This window comes from Panonychus citri, unplaced genomic scaffold, assembly GCF_014898815.1.
Source record: "Panonychus citri isolate SS breed McGregor unplaced genomic scaffold, ASM1489881v1 Contig00104, whole genome shotgun sequence".
Taxonomy (NCBI): domain Eukaryota; kingdom Metazoa; phylum Arthropoda; class Arachnida; order Trombidiformes; family Tetranychidae; genus Panonychus; species Panonychus citri.
This window is the reverse complement of record NW_026515509.1, coordinates 1,570,962-1,592,138: the sequence shown is the minus strand read 5'-3', so window position 1 is coordinate 1,592,138 and position 21,177 is coordinate 1,570,962. Positions and strand designations below refer to the sequence as shown.

Here is a 21,177-nt window from a genome sequence, read left to right as displayed (position 1 = left end):
GCTTTTCAAATTCTGTTACATGAAAGTTGTAAAAGTTTTATCATTTTTTTATCTCTAACAGTTATTATGACTCGAGAGAGAGAGAGAGAGAGAGAGAGAGAGAGAGAGGGTGGTTAAAGGATGAGGATGAGAGTCTGATGATAGTAGTGATGGAGAGAGAGAGAGAGAGAAATGTCGATTTTCCCTCCATATGAAATTGATGAAACAGAAGATGATCAAGGAAGAGAGAGTGAGTGAGTGGGTTAAAAAAACGAAAAATTTTGTTGATGAAAGAGTAACAATATAACATGATGATGATGACACTCTGATGAAGATGAAAAAAAGAGGAGGAAGAAGAGGATGAAAAATGGATGAGATATTTGATACAATAATAAATTACACCAATCAACGGTTCAATGAATGATAATTGATGCTTTTAATAAATAATAAGTCACAATCTATCAATTTTCAATCATCCTCATCACCATGTTGCATGATTTTTATCATCATTTAAATTGCTTATTTTTAAATTGTTCAATTGTTGTGAAATAAATGATTTGTAAATAAATGATGGAGAAAAATAAATTTAGAGACATGAACCTTGTTCTTGACCATCATCCTCATCATTTTACCACATGTTCCCCCTCTGATCAGTTCTTGACCAACAAAAACAATATAACAAAATAATCAACAAACAAACAACTCAAGTACACAAGAACCTTTGAAGATTTGAGTTATTGTTGTTGTTTTCCTAAAATTTGATGACAATTGATGATAAAATGAATTGCCCAAAGTAATGAACTAAGGTGAGGGTGAGATGGAAGTTGATATGAGGGCTGTGATTATAACTAAACATTGCAAGGTAATTTTGTTTACTAACCAGGGGATGGAGAGAAAGAAAGAAGAGAGAGAGAGAGAGAGAGAGAGAGAGAGATAGGAGAGAGGCCAAGGGTCAGTTGTTTCTATTAATACATTGGTTGTTTATGTGAGAATGAACTAAAAAATTACTTGTAATCTTATCAACTGATTGTAAAAAAGGTTAATTAACAGAGATCGAGCTGATAACCAAAGTTAATTGCAGTTATAGATGAAGTAAACAAGTTGAATTGTAATTGCAAACAATTAGTTAACTTTCCCCCGAATGGAAATTAATAGAAGAGAAAAAATTTCTCATCAATGATGAAATTTGATGAACAAGAACAATTTCAAGCATGTAAAGGTATTTGTATCCAGGGTAAGGAAAAGATGAGGATGATAACAATGATGATGGAGAAAGTTTCTCTCTCTCTCTCTTGCATAAATATGCTTTTTTTGCATTTCTCTTTCATCTCTTCATCAGCATCCTTATTAAATCTCGATCTTAAAAGTTTTGTCTCTCTCTCTCTCCATCATTATAATAGTTCGTATGCATTTTCTTTCCAACTTAATCATCATCAGCATCTTTTTTTACCTTTTACTTTTCCAACATCATCTCCCTGTTACTCTGTTAACGGGTCACAAAATTTCAAGAATGAAATTACTTCCTTCCATGCATAACTCATTTTCCACCATTTTATTCTGATTCCCTGATAATCTTGATGATAATGATATTATACCTGATTCAGAATTTATCATCCTTCATCCATCTATTTTTCCACTCCTTTTGTTAATCAGTCACAAGTCTAGACTTGGGTAGATATTTTTTTCTACTATATTTTTAATATACAATTGAAATTCATGGTATTCATTTAAATGGGGATTTAGATTTCAGGGGAATCACAAAACTTGGTTTACTTTTTTGTTCCCTTGGTTCTTACTTAGTTTATCTCTCTCTCTCTCTCTCTCTCTCTCTGATGTTCAATAACATTTCTTATTGTTATCATGGAGATGAAATTAATTGTGATGATTAAAGATGAGGATGATGATGATGGTGGTGATGGTTAGGAAACAGTCAAACAGAAAATTGTATCAGAATCTCGGATGAAGGAGAGCTGCGAATAAGAAAATAAGAAGAAGAAGATAAAGATGATGATAAAAAGGAATGAGAATGAAAATAGAAGAGAAAATAAGTTTTATCGATCTTGACAATCTTCTTGTTTTCATCTTCATCTTTGTCTCCCTCTTTTTCTTTCTTTCTTTCTCCTTTCCACCTTCATGGTTAATACTCTCTGAACTTCAGAATCACTGAAAATCTAACTGAATGACGAACACAAACTCTGAACCAAAGAAGATAAGGAAGAGAGATGATGAGAAGAATATATATATTTATAGTTATTCTGATTTACTATTAGGTATTATTACAAATGTATTATTTTAAAGAAGAAAATAAAAAAGGAGAAAAGAAAGATGAAGAAAAACAAGAGAAAAGAATAAAAAAATCTTTCAAATTCAGGGAGAGAGAGAGAGAGAGAGAGTTAAAAATTCTGAAGAAAAAAACAAAGATACAATTGGAAGTAAAAGTTGAACATATTATATCGATTCGTGGCCATCTAATTGAAAACGAGCTGAAATGCTAAGCAACCAAGGAACATTTTTCAGGATGAAAAGAAACTAAATGATTAGAACTATTATGATTAAGGGGGTGGAGAACAGAAGAGGAAGAAGAGGAAGAAGAAGAGGAAAAGGATGAGGATGAGAAGTGGGAGTGGGAGTGGAAGGAGAGCAGGAGGAGGTGGTGGTGGATTGAAAAAAAGATTGAAACATTTCGAATTGAAAACTGAAATGTAACCCAAATAACAAGAGGAAAAAGGAAGTTGAAAAAAAGTTAGAACTTTTTTATCGAACTTCTCTCTCTCTCTCTCTCTTTCTTTCTTATTCCATAAATATTAAAGTTTCAATCTTTTATCGTTATATTATTAATATGCATTCATTGTTATTTACCTCAGTTCAATCATCTTATAAATTGTTTCACCGATCATCTTATGATTAAATCTCTCATGAAATGAACTTTTCTGTTTTCTCAATTATCATTTAATCAAAAGTAATTTAATTTAAACTTTCCACTCTTTCCTATTATGTAAAAAAAAAAGTTGACAATTAAACAAAAACAGTTTAAATCTCTTGATTTAATTGTTTTTCGTAAGGTTGATTTGATTGTGAATTAACTTTCACCAAAAAGTTAATTGTTGTTGTTGTTATTTGATATGTATTTTAATTAATACCATTTACAATATAATATGATTATTGTCACACTAATTGTTGATTTAGTTAAGTTAGCACACAAATTATCATTTAATTGTTGATGATGATAAAGTGATCACTATTTAACCTTTGATAAAACTAATAAATCAAATTGTTATCATATTTTTTTATATATTAATATACTTGTAACATTAATAATATTAATACAGGTAATTACACCTTAAAATAAAATGATTAAAGGTTAATTTAGTTAATTCAGTTAGGTTGATTTTTTTGTGTTCTGCTCCTTGGACAGTAACAATTAGTTTATTAACTATTTCTATTATATCTGATTACTATGTAAAAAAAAAGTTAATTGTTGGTAAACAAAATGATTTTGTCCAATTACATAGACAGTTAATGATTACAGAGTAAAAACTGATATAACTAAATTAATACAATTAATTGTTAATGATCAACATTATGTAATATTAACACTTAGACATTTACCGGTGTCACTAATCATGATTAGTTTACTGGTGATTAAGATGATTAGGATGATTACAATTAACAGAATCATTAAGTGATAGGTAAACACATTTAAGGAAACAAAAAATTAATCTTCTTTTAATTGTTACAACAATCAATTCTTAAAGTTTACTTTGTAATTTACAAATAATCAATTTAATAATATCCAATCAATTAACTTGCTGGATATTAAATGTTAATCGTAATTACAATTAACCGATTAAATTGTAATTCAATATGATGATTGAATTAAATTGTTGAAGGAAAAGTTTTCCAATAAAATTGTCTCATCAACTGGATTAACTTTTAAGTTTTTGTTTTTGTTTCTTCCAATGATTTTGATTGTCAACAATTAAATTAATCGTCAAATGGATAAAACAAAAATTTATTACTATTGACACAATGATGACCATAAATATTAAACTAAATCAATTTGATTACTAAATTGAATTGAAAGATTTACAATTGATGATTAACCAGAAAAAAAAGTGAGCATGAGATGAATGTCAATGTAATATATATAACATATGATGATAAATGTATTGGGATGATAATGATGATGATGATGATGATGATGATCACCATTTTATCATCATGTTGTCAAGAAGATTGAGAATCATCAATTAACACACTAAATCAACACAAACAATTATTCCAATAATTCATAATTTACGGATTCAGTTGAAACTGGATAAGCTAATCAATCATTTATCATCATCATCTTAATCATCTTAATCATCCTCATCCCTTGTGATGATCATTTGTAAGTCAATCCGGTTAAATTGTATTTAGATAAATAATATCATATAATATTAATATCAATCTGAAGGTGTAACAAATGATAACAATGCTTGGATTTTTTTTTCAGTTTTATCATTGAAATTGAAGATTATCATGTTGTTGTTGTTATTGTTGTTGGTGTTGTTGTGGGTGGAAAAGTGGGAGTTTGAATTGATTGTGAGTGTTTTTTTATTCATTATCATCGTTTAGTGATTCTTGAGTTTGTCTATGTGCGTGAGTAGGGTGAGTAAGGTAACAAGAAAACTAATCATGATAATCAGGTAAATCATCAGGAACACAAAGAGACAGGTAGTTAAGTCAAAACATTAACCTGGTGGGTGGTTGATGGTTGGTTTAGTTTGTAAGGTTAAAGAATAAGATAAATGTTAACAATAAATGAGAAGGGAAAATATGTTTGTTCAATATTATTAGAACTCGATATCTATGGGATAATATTATGTATTCGAAACCATTAGACTAATTTGTCGTTCTCAAAAGTCATTACTTTTACTATTAATATCGACAACTTAATAAAAGAGGTAAAGAAAAAGAAAGAGATTAAAGAGAGAAAGAGAGAAGAAAAAAGAAACCAAATCAATCGATTAGAGATAACAATCGATATCATCATCATCATTATCATCTTCATTCCCACTTCCACCCACTTCCACCTACTTCCAAACTTCCTCTTACCCACCGATTCCCTTCCCACTCCCAGAACTTACCATGAACTCACTACGAATAACAGAAAACCAATTGATAACTTTTACATAACTCTCTCTCTCTCTCTCTCTCTCTCTCTCTCTCTCTCTCTCTCTCTCTTTGTTTCTCCCTTTTGTCTTGCAATCTTTCAAGATTAAGCTCACAGAATGAAAATTTTATTTCATCTTTTGTTTTTATTATCATCTTCATGATGATATATATTTTGTGCTTCTGACTAACATTTACCGTTATGATGATGATTATTATTACTGTTATTATTACATTATATCGTGATAGCGTGATGAACAATAGCTCAGCTCATTACTTGAGAACTCAGAACTCCCATGTAAATATGAGAGTAATTTTTTGCTGCTCTTTATACATCTCTCTCTCTCTCTCCCTACTCACTTTTCTCCCTCATGTATATTAACTCTCATTGCACTCATATTATTTTCCAATATGATGTTGATCATCATCATCATCTGATATAATTTTTTATTACATTGTCTTTGGTGAGTCAAGTATCATGACTTAAGAGAAGGAAGAAAGAAATAGAGAGAGAGAGAGAGAGAGATGATGATGATGATGATGAACTACTTTCATCAAGTTTTCATCATCTTCATGATGATGAAAATGATCATCTTCATCATTCTTAAGGTCTCATCTTGATTCTGAATTGTTTGGATAAAAGAGGAAAGAAAAACAAAAACTTTTTTTCTGACATGATACTTGCTTATCGTTTATTAGGTGTATCATGTTTGATTTGATATAATTGAAAACCAGGTAATCAGAAATAATTCACAGGGAATTGTCATCAGTTAATCATGATGATTAAGTTAATTTTTATATATTATTTTCTTTCCCCCTCTTTCAACAAATGATAGATCATCATCTTCATGTTGATGATAATTCATCATCCGATTGTCATTTTGTGTAACCAATATATTGACTTGAGGGATATTGAAAACTTGATGTGCCTTAGAAAGAGAGAGAGAGAGTTAATTGTTGTTTAATTGTTTGCTTTATCTTACATATTATTGATCTAATCAATTATCTTTACTGATGGACAATCACTTCATTTTAATCAATGATTTTCTACCAGGTTAGATATTAATATTATTGTATATGAGTTACGTTTCTCTTTTCATATAAACAATTTGATTGATTGTTATAATCAGATGGATCATGTTGATTGTCGGTAATCAAATTGATGGTATCTTACATTTGATTCACAGTTTCAAGATAAATTCACAGTGTGTGATGGTAATTATGATGACGATGTTGATGGCGAAGATTATTAAGATTAGGATTAAGAAAAAGGATAAAGATGAAGATGAAGATGCTGATGATGCTCTATTGTTGATGAATGAGTGTACAGATTGTTTTTGGAGTGGAACCAAACAAATGTATTGTAAAAGTTTATTCATTTACACTTTTACTCTGGAAATAGACCAACATTGAAAATGTATTTATAATGATAACCACGATGTCTATGTAATACAATGTGAGTTTTGTTTTAAAGATGAAGATGGAGAGGATAAAGAGGATGAATGAGAAGAAGATGATGAGAAGGATGTGAGAAAAGAGAAGAGAGAGAGAGATTTCTCATCTTTCAGATGAAGATAAGAAGAGAATAAGAAAATAAAAAGGTTACTATTGTTTACGATTGTGTTTTTTTTTCTCATATTCGAAATTCACTTTTTTTCCACAATTTTTTCTCTTCCAAAATGAGAACGATTCTTTTTCATATTAGATCCAATTTCATCATTTATCCATTTTCTCCCTTCATCTTTATCTTTCATCTTTTACTTAACCAATTGTATTTCAATCAATCTGATATCAATTGAAGTTGTTCAATAATATTAATAGATTAGATTGACCACCGAATGAAAAAAACAAACACACACACGAACACAATCAAGTTAAATTGTCACAGTTTTGCCTCAACTATTAGTGTAACTTTTGATTGGAACTGATTTATTGGTTGTTATCTTTACCATTGGCCAATGTAGTGTGTGTATATCAGGCTAATGATATTGATTGTGTCGCAACGACAATTGTGCTCTTGAAAAAACTACACCAACCGGAAACAGTCAATTCCGGAAACTTTGATTTCCATAGGAGTTTTTGCTCTCTCTCTCTCTCTCTCTCTCTCTCTCTCTCTCTCTCTCTCGCTTTGATTATTATCTGCAACCATTGAACTAACATTGACATTGAAATTTATATTATATTTAAAGTGACCGGAAATTCATTTAAGTTGGTCACTTTGTTTCTGTGTCATTCCCAACAATCATGATCACTGTTATTTATCATTATATTAGTTGATAGCAATTAACATTATTCAGGTAACTAAAAAACTAGTTAACAAATGAAGTAGATTAAATTGTGTTCCCAGAAATTTACAAATTGCAATTATCAAAACTAAATCAGTTGAAAAGCAATAATAAATTAATGCAAATGCAATGTCAATTTATATTATTCTATGTGAATTTGATATTTAAGTTGCTCTCTCTCTCTCACTCACTTACTCACTCACTCTCACTCGGTGACTTTTTAGTTGAACAAACAACCGGAAGAAGAGGAAATGAGAAGCAAACAACAGCAATAAAAACGCAAGCAAACAATAAGTTGCAATACACAGACATAAATAGAGTACATCTAGTAGTTAGTTGAAAGCATAATGATGATTATAAAGGATGAGGATGAGAGAGAGAGAGAGATTTTCGTTCCAAGGTAAATGTTAGGTGAATTTTTCTCTTGCTTTTTGTTTTCCTCGTTCTGGTAACTTTACTTTACGAGTAACAAAATGTTAACAGGAAAGTTGCATTTATCAATCCAGGTCAAAGTTTCGAAAAGTTGTAAAATGTTCAAACATGGGACCCGAAAGAGGAAAACACTGAGAAAAAGATAAACTTTAAGGAGATAGAACATGGAAATGAATTGATTGGAATCTGTAATATTACTTAAGAATCTTTCTGCAGAAAGATAATGATGCAAAAGAAAAAGGAAGCAAATTGATTTATCAGGTTTTTCCTATGCACACATGATGAGGATGATAACAAACAGAAGATGAGGATGATAAAGAAAAGAGAGAGAGAGAGAGAGAAAGAAAGTTGAAAAATAAAGAAAATTTTAAATGAAAAAGTTGATAGAATGATGATAAACATGATGATTTTAACCACTCATGAATCAAGAAACTTAGAAATGTGATGAAATTGAAGAAAATATAAAACATGATAACTCCCTGGAAAAATTGGAAAACATTGATTATTACATGGAGAACATGATTAAATTAGATTGGTGATGATAAATTAAACTGATATTTATTATTATTCTTTTCTCTGTTAAAACTCCAGAATTGATAATTTAACCACCAAAGTTGAACAACATTTTCACTTGCTCATGATAATAACATTACCCATGAATACACCTTGTTGATGACATTGATTCTTGAAGATGATAACATTTTCAGTTCAATTGAGTTTTTTAATTTAACTTTGAAATTTATTTCTTTCTGATTCCATCCTGAAAATCTTGATGATGGTAAAGCATTTATATAAATACACAGGAGAGAGAGAGAGAGAGAGGAAATGATAATAATGAAATATATATGAAATTACATAATATGAAAATAATATCAATCAAAGTTAAAGGGATGAGATGAAGAGAGGAGGATGCTAAGGTGGGAGTGGGAGGTGGTTGATGATGATAATATAATAAAGTATTAAAATTGTGCTTATCAAGCAGAAAAATGAGCAAAAGGAGGCAGAAAATATTATGACTGAGTTATCAGAATGAATTTTTTTTCGGGTTTATCCTTAAGGTAAAGAATCAATTTTGGGTTCATATCAGAACTTGACTATCACCTATTCACACCGTTAATTCATCTTCCACTAACTGAATCTTTATCATGTTCACCTTGATAATTTCAATAACTGATTTTTGTTTACCTTGGGATTATTTCATGAGGAAGAAAGAAAGAGAGAGAGAGAGAGAAAAGTTCTGTCAACATTTTGTTTCAATTGCTCTTAAATAAATGTCATTGATACTCATCGAAATTTATTAGTAACTTTCGATGAAATAAATTGCATTGATTATAAATGTTTAGAATTTATTTTCTTGTTTTCGTTTTCTATTTAAGAATCAATTGGAAATCTGTCTGAACATTGTTTCGACTTTTTCGAGAGAGAGAGAAAAGAATTAGAACTTTTAATCAAATCAAATTGTTTCTTTTTGACGGATTTCGATCATTACAGTTGATTCAGAACAACAGATTTATGTAATGATATATTTCAAGATCTCTCTCTCTCTCCCTCACTCGGTCTCTCTCATCTACATCATCCTCCACAACCACCACCTCCTCATCCTCCTCTTATACTTGAGAAAATAAAATCGATTTAGAAACAGTCATTTGTAATAAAAGAGGCAAGTCAAGGGAGGAAAAAGAAAGGAAAGAGAGAAAAGTTCTGAGTATGAACTAGGAATCTATTGGCATTCAGCCAATATATTATTATATCAGAATTTTGGTAAAGAAAGAGAAAAGAAAGAAGAAGATGATGACAGAGAAAGAAAGAGAAAGAGAGAGAGAGAGAAAAGTTCTGTCAACATTTTGTTTCAATTGCTCTTAAATAAATGTCATTGATACTCATCGAAATTTATTAGTAACTTTCGATGAAATAAATTGCATTGATTATAAATGTTTAGAATTTATTTTCTTGTTTTCGTTTTCTATTTAAGAATCAATTGGAAATCTGTCTGAACATTGTTTCGACTTTTTCGAGAGAGAGAGAAAAGAATTAGAACTTTTAATCAAATCAAATTGTTTCTTTTTGACGGATTTCGATCATTACAGTTGATTCAGAACAACAGATTTATGTAATGATATATTTCAAGATTCTCTCTCTCTCTCTCTCCCTCACTCGGTCTCTCTCATCTACATCATCCTCCACAACCACCACCTCCTCATCCTCCTCTTATACTTGAGAAAATAAAATCGATTTAGAAACAGTCATTTGTAATAAAAGAGGCAAGTCAAGGGAGGAAAAAGAAAGGAAAGAGAGAAAAAAAGTTCTGAGTATGAACCAGGAATCTATTGGCATTCAGCCAATATATTATTATATCAGAATTTTGGTAAAAGAAAGAGAAAAAGAAAGAAGAAGATGATGACAGAGAAAGAAAGAGAAAGAGAAAGTGAGTGAGAGAAATGGTAAAATCAATATGACCAAAGGCTATGCTTTGTCATGGAAAGTTAATTCTTTGCTTTCTTTTCTTCTTTCCCTCCTTCAATTTTTCTTCCCCTTTATCATCATCGTCTTCATCTTCATCTTCATCTTCATCTTTATCTTCACTTTCTCTTTCTCTCAATTTCGAACCTTCCATTTCGTCTATGGGCTTCTTCTTAGTGAGATGTAACTTCCTGTTTCCGGGTTTCTAAACTTATTCCTCTGTTGTCTCGATATAATAATAATAATCATCATCAATATCATTCTTGGAATCACCATCATCTTCTGGTCACTTGGAAAAAGGCTATTATATTATATAAATAATGTATTTTCATATAAACACAATCTGGACAGTCTTTGTTGTTCTTGTTATATATATACTTTAATGTTTTCCTTTTCTGGTTCTGAACAAAAAATTCCTGTTCCCTATCCTGTTATCATCAACTTGATGATAATAATCATCATGAGCATCATTTTAACCCAAACTTTATCATGGCTTCAATCATATGTAGCAAACAAACATTGAATTCAATCTTGTTGAAAAGGTATAAAAAAAAGTTCATGATACATTAAGATTTTTTTTCCCTTCTTCCTGTACTTTGGGTTCTGAACCTCTGAATTTCAGTGATTCATGATTCGTATTGATTTTTAAGATGATTAATGAATCAAGAATCAAAATTGAATGCGATTTGCAAATACAACTTTCTCTCTCTTTTTTTTTCTTTATCGTTAACAATCAATTCTCACAATCAATCATTGCAATTAAATCTAATACAACAAAATTAACCTCATTCACCATGAATCTATCATCTGTTTAGGTGTATAAGTTTCAAGGTAAATTCTGAGAGCATGGGAGAGGTTGAGATGGTGGGTGAATATGTTGATGGTGATGATTGAAAAGTAAAATCACCCTGAGGTGTTTTGTTTAAAGTAAACTGTTTTTCTTGGTTAATCTCCAAGTCTTTTCATTTATCATGAAGATGAAACTTGAAGATAAATCAGTGAGAGAGAGAGAGATATTGATGATAATGATCATGAAGATTAAGGTGTCGAAATCGATTGATAAATTAATGTTTGTAATAAGATGAAAACAAGAAAGTAAAATATACAAGCCGATAAATAATTTCTTCCGATTGATTAGTTGATTCATAATTTACAATTAACGTGTTAACCGTCAATTGATTAGCATTCAAACGATTAACTAATTTAGTTATTACGATTATCTAATATGAGAATTATTTTCTAATGTAAATTTTATCATGACAAACCAAAAAATCAATTACAATTTAAGAGAGAGAGAGAGGAAGAAAAATTCATTATTAATCATTGAGATTCACTTGATTAATAAATTTGATAATATAAATCATCTTGATTACAATTAACTTTCGTTCCAATGTAATATAACTTGACAATTTAATGATCTCTCTGTATTCACATTGATTAACTGTGTATATTTACATGATGGTGATGAAAAAGATGAGAGAAAAAATTATTTTTTTCTGATACTGAAAATTTGAAATTCTGTCTTTTATTCTGAATAATATCATGATGTGTATTATTATTGAAATGTAATAATGGTCTATGCTAATAAATAACAGATTACATGGAAAACTCCTGAACTCTGCTCTCTTTCTCTATCTCTCTCTCTCTTTATCTCTCTCCCTGAATTCATTGGATGATGATGAAAATGAATTATATCAAATCATACGTTACCCTGAATCAAACTGAGAGAAACCAGAAGGAAGAAAAAATTTTTCTCCATGATATCGATCCATATGAAAATATATATTAATAAACTTTGACTATGATTCCATGTTGTTGGGTGTTACATGAGGGAGAATTGAATTGAAGGAGTGAAGAGGTTGGTTCTCATGGAGATTCTCATTGGAAAAAAGAGAAAGAGAGAGAAAAGTTACTTAGAAGAAAAGATTTTCTTTTCTTCTCGTCACAAGAACTTTTCATCATCAGAACTTTTTGTTCACCCAAATGCTCCCATTCTGATACTCACCTCATTCAGAATTCATTACAATACTTGTACCAACCTTTGGCTCTCTCTCTCTCTCTCTCTCTCTCTCTGACTCACTCACCAGCTCCTTAAAACTCACCTTTAGGATTTTGAACAACTTATCAATTCAGAACAAGTTGAATTCATGTCAATTAGGGTTACATTTTTTTTCATAATTCACTTGAAATCAATCTTAATGAGATTTACCATGAAAAAGTGTAAGGATAATAATCACTTGAAGTGGATTAGGCTTTTGTTATCAAGAAATTATCATTGGCGGTAAATTTTTCCCACCTCCACCAAGAGACAACCATTATGCTTGTTAAGATGTTGATAATATTTGATATTTCATTAAAATATCACTTACCTGTTTTTTTTACAACATACAATTGTATTAGTTTAATTGTTTGGTATTAATTAAAGGCTAAAGTTAATCAGTGATGATAAAAGGATGAGGATAAAGACGATGATGATGATGTTCATATTGTTAATGTGTCTTCTTAACTGATTAACCAGAAAGAAAATTGCATCTAAACAGTAAATAAGTAAATAGCCTGAGGCCTATTTATTTATCTTTTGTTTATTCAACTTTGTGTTATTTTTTTACTTCATCATTTTCTCAATCACTTTGCTTTTGTGATGATCATAATCAACGGTGGGGTGGGTAAGATGCATGGAAGATGAGGATTAACAAAAAAAATCGTATTGTTATTAATCTTAACCCTAAGAAAACTCATTAAAATGATGATACTGATTTCTCATCATCCTTATCCTCATCATCATCATCTGATAATTTTTCACTTCTTCCTTTGATCTTTAAACTGGATTAGTTTTAATTGTGTATTTCTTCAAAAAGTCAAGTTGAGTCAATTGATTTACCGGTAAATCTGTACTAAGATATGTAATTATTATCATATAATTATAATCTCATCTGAATTAATCTGGTTTTAACTTGATTATAATTACAACACATATCAGACTAATCAGAGAGAGAGAGAGAGATAAACAAACAAATTATTGATACAATTAATCAATTGCCAATTGATTTATCAATTATCTATCTATTTCTTTGTCCTCAATGTAAACAATTAACTAATTGCAATTGATTACAAGTTTTTGATATTGAATAATACATTAGACTCAATTAATCAACTAAATCAATGGTGATTATCATCATCATCCAAGGACATTTGAAAGGCGTGATGAAACACATTGAATCAACATTATCATCATGATGATCATGATTACCATGATAGATTAAATTGTATTTCCGGAACAATTAACAATGAATAAGCAGAATTAAAGTTTATCAAATTAATTTTTTATTTCTTTTTCTAATTGTTTTTCCCTTAGAGGGTTTGGGTTTGTGACGTTTACAGATTCCTCGAGTGTGGATAAAGTTTTAGCGAATGGACCTCACGAATTGGATGGTAAAAAGGTAAAAAAGTTCGAACAAAAACTTTCTTGGTTCGATTGATTTTCCAGTTTGTTCTAAAAGTTTGACTTCTCTCTTCTTTTTATCGTTAGATTGATCCAAAAGTCGCGTTTCCAAAGAGAGCACATCCGAAAATGGTGACGCGGACGAAGAAAATTTTCGTCGGAGGTCTTTCAGCACCAACAACACTCGAAGATGTTAAGAACTATTTTCTTCAGTTCGGTAGAATCGAAGATGCAATGTTAATGTTTGACAAACAAACGAATCGCCATCGAGGTAAGAATAAGAAGCGAAACTCAAACAGAAAAAAGAAATATCATAAAATAATAAGAAAACTTTAGAACTTTTTTTTCGAAAAATTCATGAACTTCATCTTGGAATCATTTATTTTTCTCTGTTTATCTGGTTAAATGAAAAACTTTCGTCATAAATGAATAATGATGAACATTTTCACGAACAAAATTAAGATTCAAATCAATTTATCTTATTGTATCTTGATGCAAATCTTAATTCTCAATTCTGGTAAATGTTTATCGGGAATAATTCCATGATGATGATGATGATTATTATTATTACTCCCATTGAATGATACTGATGGAAAGGTAAATACCTTTCATTATAAATAAGATGCTGATTCTCATTGCGATCATCATGAAGATGATGAGGTAAAAAAAATCAAGTTTTCTTGTTTGCTGGTCCATTAATCCTTTTCCTCATCTTCATGATGAGCTGTTATTTAGACGATGATGATGATGATGATGATTGAGGAGGAAGATAAAAGTAGAAAGAAGATGAAGAAGAAAATGAAACTGAATAATGATGATTCTAAGTGAAGGTTATTCGACTCGATGAAATTTGATTAATGGTCTCTTCCAATGGGAAGATTAATGTAAATACAATAAAATGAGAAGAGAAAGTGAAATAAGATACTTTCACTTTCCATGATGATAATGATGAGGATGAAGATTATGATTTGCTTGAATCATCATCATCATCTTCATCAATGAACCTTTTCTCTCTCTCTCTCTATCTCTCTAGTTCGTTGTTCCAATTGATTTGATTCTATTGGAATCGGATAGATGGAACTTGATGAAAAAAATATATTCCATCTTCAAGTTACCATTATATTTACTGAACATGTTTTTTTTTCTTCTTCCGATATTGTAAATTTACTGTTAATAGAGATGATGATGATTATCTTGATTGTTATGTAGTTGAGTGTATGTGTGTGATAATAATAACAAGAAGCGTTGATTGTTGTTTATTTGATTGCCTATCATGTTTATGTTACATTTCATTCAGTGAGTGTGAGTGAGTTTGGGTGAGTTAGTGAATCTGATAGCTTAAAGGTTGAAACTTTGTGTTTTTATTGGCAAAATAAGATGAGGAAAGAAACATCGAGTTCTAATACATATCGAGTTCTTTTGGTGAATGTTATTTTCTTTTCCATTCTTGTCTGCATATCCTCTCGTTCCTTATATATCCTAATCATTATACTCAGTTCTGGATTCAGTTTTTCTTGAAACACCATCATCATGATGAACATTTTCACCCTGAAATCCAGAACTACAATTTTATCTTTATTCTCTCTCTCTCTCTCTCTCTTCAGTCTATCTCTCTTACTCCCCCTGTCTATCCCTGTGTGTTGTTAACAGTTTTGACAGAATTGAATCAATAAGAACTTTTTTTTTCTCCTTCTACGATTCTGATTGACTCGATGATCATCATAATGAACTGACAGGATTTACAGGGTGTGTAGATTCAGGGAAGGTTAGTTGGGTTGTATGGGTAGAAATATTTCCACTCTTCATCTAAAGATGATGATGGTGATGATGATGATGGGAGAAGATGAAATAAGAAAAGAAAGAGAGAGAAAATCTGAGATTCGATGTGAATGTTTTTCCTCGATTTCTATTCAATTTTATCGACAGCTATTAATGCATGATTCAACTTCCATGGTTATCGGATTGATTTCTTGAGTTTATATCATTTTGGTGTAATAATTAGTTTCCATTTATTGACCAGTCACATGAAAAGCATCATGAATTCAGGAAGAGATTCAACTTTTTCTTTTCATTTCAGTGGTGATGATGATGATGAAGGATCCAAAACAAAGGAAGTGAAAAATTTTCATGAAATTTTCCCACTCTCACTCATCATTCAATTTCAATCTTATATCAAGTTTCTCATGATGATCATTTTTTTCACCTCGTGGATTGAACTTTTTTTTTTAATTTCCGGTTCAATTTTTCTCCACATGAAAACCTACATTTTCAATGGTTGATTTAACCTGATCATCATCATGAGCATCATCATCATTATTAACCACCCACAATCTTACCAGGGGGAGAGTGAGAGGTAAAGTTACTCATTGAAGAGAAAGAGAGGAAAAGTTGACTCCAAATCTCAGGAAGAAGAGAAAAAATTTCGAATCAGTTCAGGTAAAAAAACAGAGGAAACTCGATGAAATAGATAGAAGTTGTAATGGAAGTGTTTTTTTCTCTATTCTGAATTTCGAATAGAACTTTTTCTCAGAACTTTTTTTCTCTCTCTTCTTTTATTTCTCAGTCTCGAACACATTTATTCATATGTGTCTGTTAAAATTGTTTCTCTATCATTCCCAGTAAATAATCACGTTCCGATTCAATTAAGAGAATCATCATCATGTTATTATTATGGAAACGAAGAAGAAGAAAAAAAATCTTCAATCTTGATGAACTTTTAGTCTTCCAAAAGTGATCTGTTTTGTTTTTTTCTCTTGTTCCCTTTTTCCTTCATGATAGACAAACTTAATCTTCAGGTAACAATCAAGGTAACATTCAAAATGATCCCAAGAGATGATGAGTTGGAAGATAAGTTGATGAGAAAATGATGATAAAGTCAAAAAATCAAAGGGTTTCAAGTCGACATTTTATCATTTTCATGGGGATACAACAAAAAATTACATGAAAGTCATCAAAAAATATCTAATACTCGATGATGATAATCATCATCTTGGATGAATATTAAAGATATCGTCCTTATCTTCATCACCATTTTCAGTCTCTCTCTCTCTCTCTCTCTCTCTCTCTCTTCATCTTCCACTTTTACTTACCCTTTCCTGTCTTGGAGGCTCAGGATAATTTGTCACTCCCTAGATCCCTGATGATGATATTAATAATATTTAAGAAGATGATAATAATTTTTACCTCCTTTGATCGACATTTACTTTGGGCAATTCTTGATATTGCTAATTTTGTTTTTCTTTTATGCAATTTTATCATGAAATTTCATCATGATCATGATGATGACAAGAAATACATTTCTCACTTAAATGATAAAATGATACTTGATATATAATAATAATTTATAAAGATAAATTTCTCTCCCACCTTTTAACTTGAACTTATCCTCCACCTTCAATGTATCCTTAGCATGGGTATTATCATTATTATTATCATCATGAGATATCAGCAACTTTATATAACTTATATTATTATTATCATGACATGATTCAAATTATGATTGTATTATAAATGTATATACATCAAAGTGTTATAAGATGATGAGGATAATGATGATAAAGGGGATAGAGATTGAAAATCTCATAGATCCAATATTAAGATGTTGATGTAAGATTATTTTCTTGTGAATCGACTTTATTTTTTTATCTTTTCTACTCTCATCATCATCATCATCATCTAATGAAGATGAGAATATCTGTCTTTTTGTCAGTCTTTATCTTCTTCTTCCTTTTCCCCCTTAATCTATCTTCTTATAAGACGATATAACTCATGTCCTGAATAAGTGTATTTCCTTGTCATGAGAACACGATCCAAGTGTGAAGATGAAGAAGACAGGGGAAAAGAAAAAAGTTCTAACGGAATAGAGAGAGAGAGAGAGAGAGAGAGAGAAGAAGAAGAAAAAAGTTCTGAGATGAATTAGAATTTTCTACCTTATCTTCGTCATCATTATCTTCATCTTCTATTAATCTTGACTATTCTCTTTCGAGAATTTATTTGAATAATCAGTTTACATTTTTAAGTCTTCTCTTCAATTCGATAATATAAGATTACCCTTCTCATCATTTTCCATCTTCATCTTCCTTCCAGTTCAATATCATCTCGAATTCAAAGAAAAGAAATATAATTTTTTTTTCTTCCATTTCGACTGAGATGAGCAGAAATTTTTCGAACTAACTGTACTTTTTTGGAGAGAAAAAAAGAACAGTTATAAAAAGTTCTAAATGTTTATTATTATAATAATCACCAACTGACCATCAAATCGATTAATTAATAGAATTTAATTAATTCAATTAACTTTTCTATTTTTTCCCTTTCCAGGTTTTGGTTTTGTAACATTCGAGTGTGAAGATGTAGTTGATAAAGTTTGTGAAATTCACTTCCATGAGATTAATAGTAAAATGGTAAGTAATCAAGTTGACAATCAACTAATTGTCAGTGAAAAATTAGTAACTATTTATGCTTTTATATGTTTTCGGTGAAAGTTTCATCAATCCATGGGAGGGAATATAAAATTTCAATTGTTTCCCTGAAGAAATATTTTTCTCACCATCAAGTAGTACTCACTGTTTATGAACCTCTACTTTTCAAGTAGATATTCAAGTTTCAAGTTTCAAGTTGAAATTTCAGCTTCTTCCTTTTTTTTTGCCCTGTTATTTTCATCATACTCATTATCATGCTCATGGTGGATTTATTTACAGGAATTAAAGCTAATCTCTTGTTGGTTTTAACCCACTCTTCCAAAGTGGAAATGATTTTGTGAAACTGGGAAAATGTTGATATTACTTTTTATTGTTTTTCCATGATGATTATTATCATGGTGATGAAAGAAACAAATTGATCATTTTTACCAGCATTTTAACCCTTAAGTCTTATCATGAACTTGAAAAACTATCAAAGCCAAGAGGATGAATAGTAATGATGATGATATCTTGAAATCTGAGAAGGAAGATAAAATCGAGAGAGAGAGAGAGAGAGAGAGAGAAGTTCATAATAGAGAATGATGAGAATTAAGAATGACGCAATTCACCTCTTTCTCTTTTTCGAAAGGTAATTTTTCCTTCTCTCAACCAAAAGGATTTCCTCTGAGTTCGTTACCAGAATTTCTAATGCATAGCATGATGATGATGATGATATGATAATAATTCTGAACGAGAAGATAAATTCAGCAAAGAATCAAGAGAATCCTTGAAAATGTTAACAAGCATCTACTTTTTTTACTCGCGTTGTTTTGGTTGATCTGAAAAGGCTAAGAATCAACTGGGAGTGAAGATGATGATAATAAGGGTTATTATATAATCTTTTCATTATATTATCATCTTCCACCCCTAACCAGCTCCTCCTCTTGCTCTTCTCTCTCTCTCTCTCTCTCCTCACTCATCATTATCATAATAAAATCATCAAAAAAGACAATGAAGAGAAGGAAAAAAAATTTTTCTAATGAATATGTTGTTGAGTGAATGAAATGGAAGATGAAAAATGACCATTGGTGTAATTTAAATGACCACAGAGGAGTTTCACTAATTAAAAGGTAGTCTAATTATCATGAGGAAATAAATGAATGAATCAGGATGATAATGATGATATAAAGCTAATCTTCAATGACCACGATGATGAGTATATAATGTTAATAATGATGAAATAAAATTCATCTTAATCTGTTGATGGAAAACAATTGAAACTTTTTCTTGTTAATTTTATCATAACTCAATTCTGTTGATTGAATTTTCCAACTTCCCCTGTGGGCTGATAATTAACCTAATAAAGGTTTAAATTGATTACACATTTTCAGGAACTAATTGTTGTCTTAATTGTTCAATTTTCACCCTGTTCTTCAGGTTGAATGTAAAAAAGCTCAACCCAAAGAAGTAATGATGCCTAATAGCGTAGCTCGAGGCCGTGGAGCGGGTCGAGGTGCCTATGGTAAGTTTAAATGGAAAATAGAATTTTATTTTTTACCGTTATCTTTTATTTTATTATTTCGACGAAAGAACTTTTCCCCCATATCTCTCTCTCTCACTCTCTCCCATTGTTGTTGGTGTGTCTCATTCCAAACCTCTGAGCATATTAATCATTCATACCCTAACCTCCCACTCGCTTTTTACACATCAATTTATCACAATCAACCAAGAGACATGACAACAAAACGATAAAAAAAACAACAATATGATAAACATTTAACTCTTATTATCAACACTTATTATCATGAAATTCATCATGATAATTTATTTCGCACTTTTCTTGATTCAATTTTAGACAAAAAATAATTACATGAAACTCACATGGAGAGAACTTTTTTCTCCCATTCTTTTCTCATTTCAACACCTTATTATTTTCTTATTGATTCTTTTTTCCATCTCCATCTTCATCTTCTCATCTTCTCATCTCTTTCTCTCTCCATCTCATTCTCTCTCTCTCTCTCTCTTAAAAACAGATTTAGTATGGCCCTTGGGTCCTATCACTGATGGTGAGTATCATTAACCAATTTAACTTGTCTCAACAAGCCAATTTAATATTACCTAAATTTCATATTATGATTTGAATCGCAGGGTAAACATTTCATGATGAAATTCACCTTAACATGATAATGATAACCTTTTCCTGACCTTTGAAATACTTTCATTTTCACTCCCAAGTCAAGTCCCAGTCTCCACTTTTAATACAACATTTATTACATTATTTTCTTGTTGCTACTGTAAATGTTTACCATTATTACTTTGAGTTTATTTCATTTCCCTGTTGACAATTAGATTCAAATTTAAATGATATTAATCATCATTGTTAACTGTTTATGATGATAATGATGATAATGTCTCCATGTTAATCATTGTGGTGGATAATCAATATTCAATGAATCATTTTCATGGCTTGATGAATGAAGATGATGATCAAGTTATGTTTTTTTCTGCTTCTTCTTGTTTTGTTTCTTGTTTTTGCTTATCCATTTTTCTGCTATTATATATGGTAATTAATGTAATTGTTAATTAGTTAATTATCATTATCATGATTCAGAAAATTTTTCTTCTTTTTCTTCCTTCAGCTAATGATATTATTTTCATGAAAATATTATCATGAACAGTTTTCGGTTAAGGTAACAGCCTTTTTATTATTATATAAAAAAAAACTTTTTTCAACATTTTTATGATGATGATGATTTTCATTTATCAGGAAACGGAAATGATGTAAATAAAAAGACAGAAAAACAACAAGAACAACAAAAGATAAGGTTAACTGAATGGATTTTTGCTCTAAATTATCTTGAAATTTGTTTCAAGACTCATTAAGAGATTGACTTTTTTTTTCTTTATTCTTTATAATTTCTATTAATAAATTATCATGAATAGAATTGAGAGAAAGTATCACGACAATAACAGTAAGTGTATGAGAGAGAGAGAGAGAGAGAGAGAGAGGATGATAATACTAATGACT

General features: G+C 30.2%; 1 protein-coding gene across 2 annotated transcripts in view; it reads left to right on the top strand.

The window, feature by feature from the left end:
- The window catches only part of LOC128389125 (RNA-binding protein Musashi homolog Rbp6-like), a 35,640-nt gene that overhangs the window by 6,785 nt on the left and 7,678 nt on the right, over nt 1–21,177 (top strand). For both annotated transcript variants that reach the window (XM_053348647.1, XM_053348648.1), the window contains 5 exons: nt 13,666–13,750; nt 13,840–14,023; nt 18,070–18,152; nt 19,587–19,671; nt 20,183–20,215. In XM_053348647.1, the coding sequence (XP_053204622.1) occupies nt 13,666–13,750; nt 13,840–14,023; nt 18,070–18,152; nt 19,587–19,671; nt 20,183–20,215 (470 nt within the window). The remainder of the gene's footprint in view (nt 1–13,665; nt 13,751–13,839; nt 14,024–18,069; nt 18,153–19,586; nt 19,672–20,182; nt 20,216–21,177) is intronic.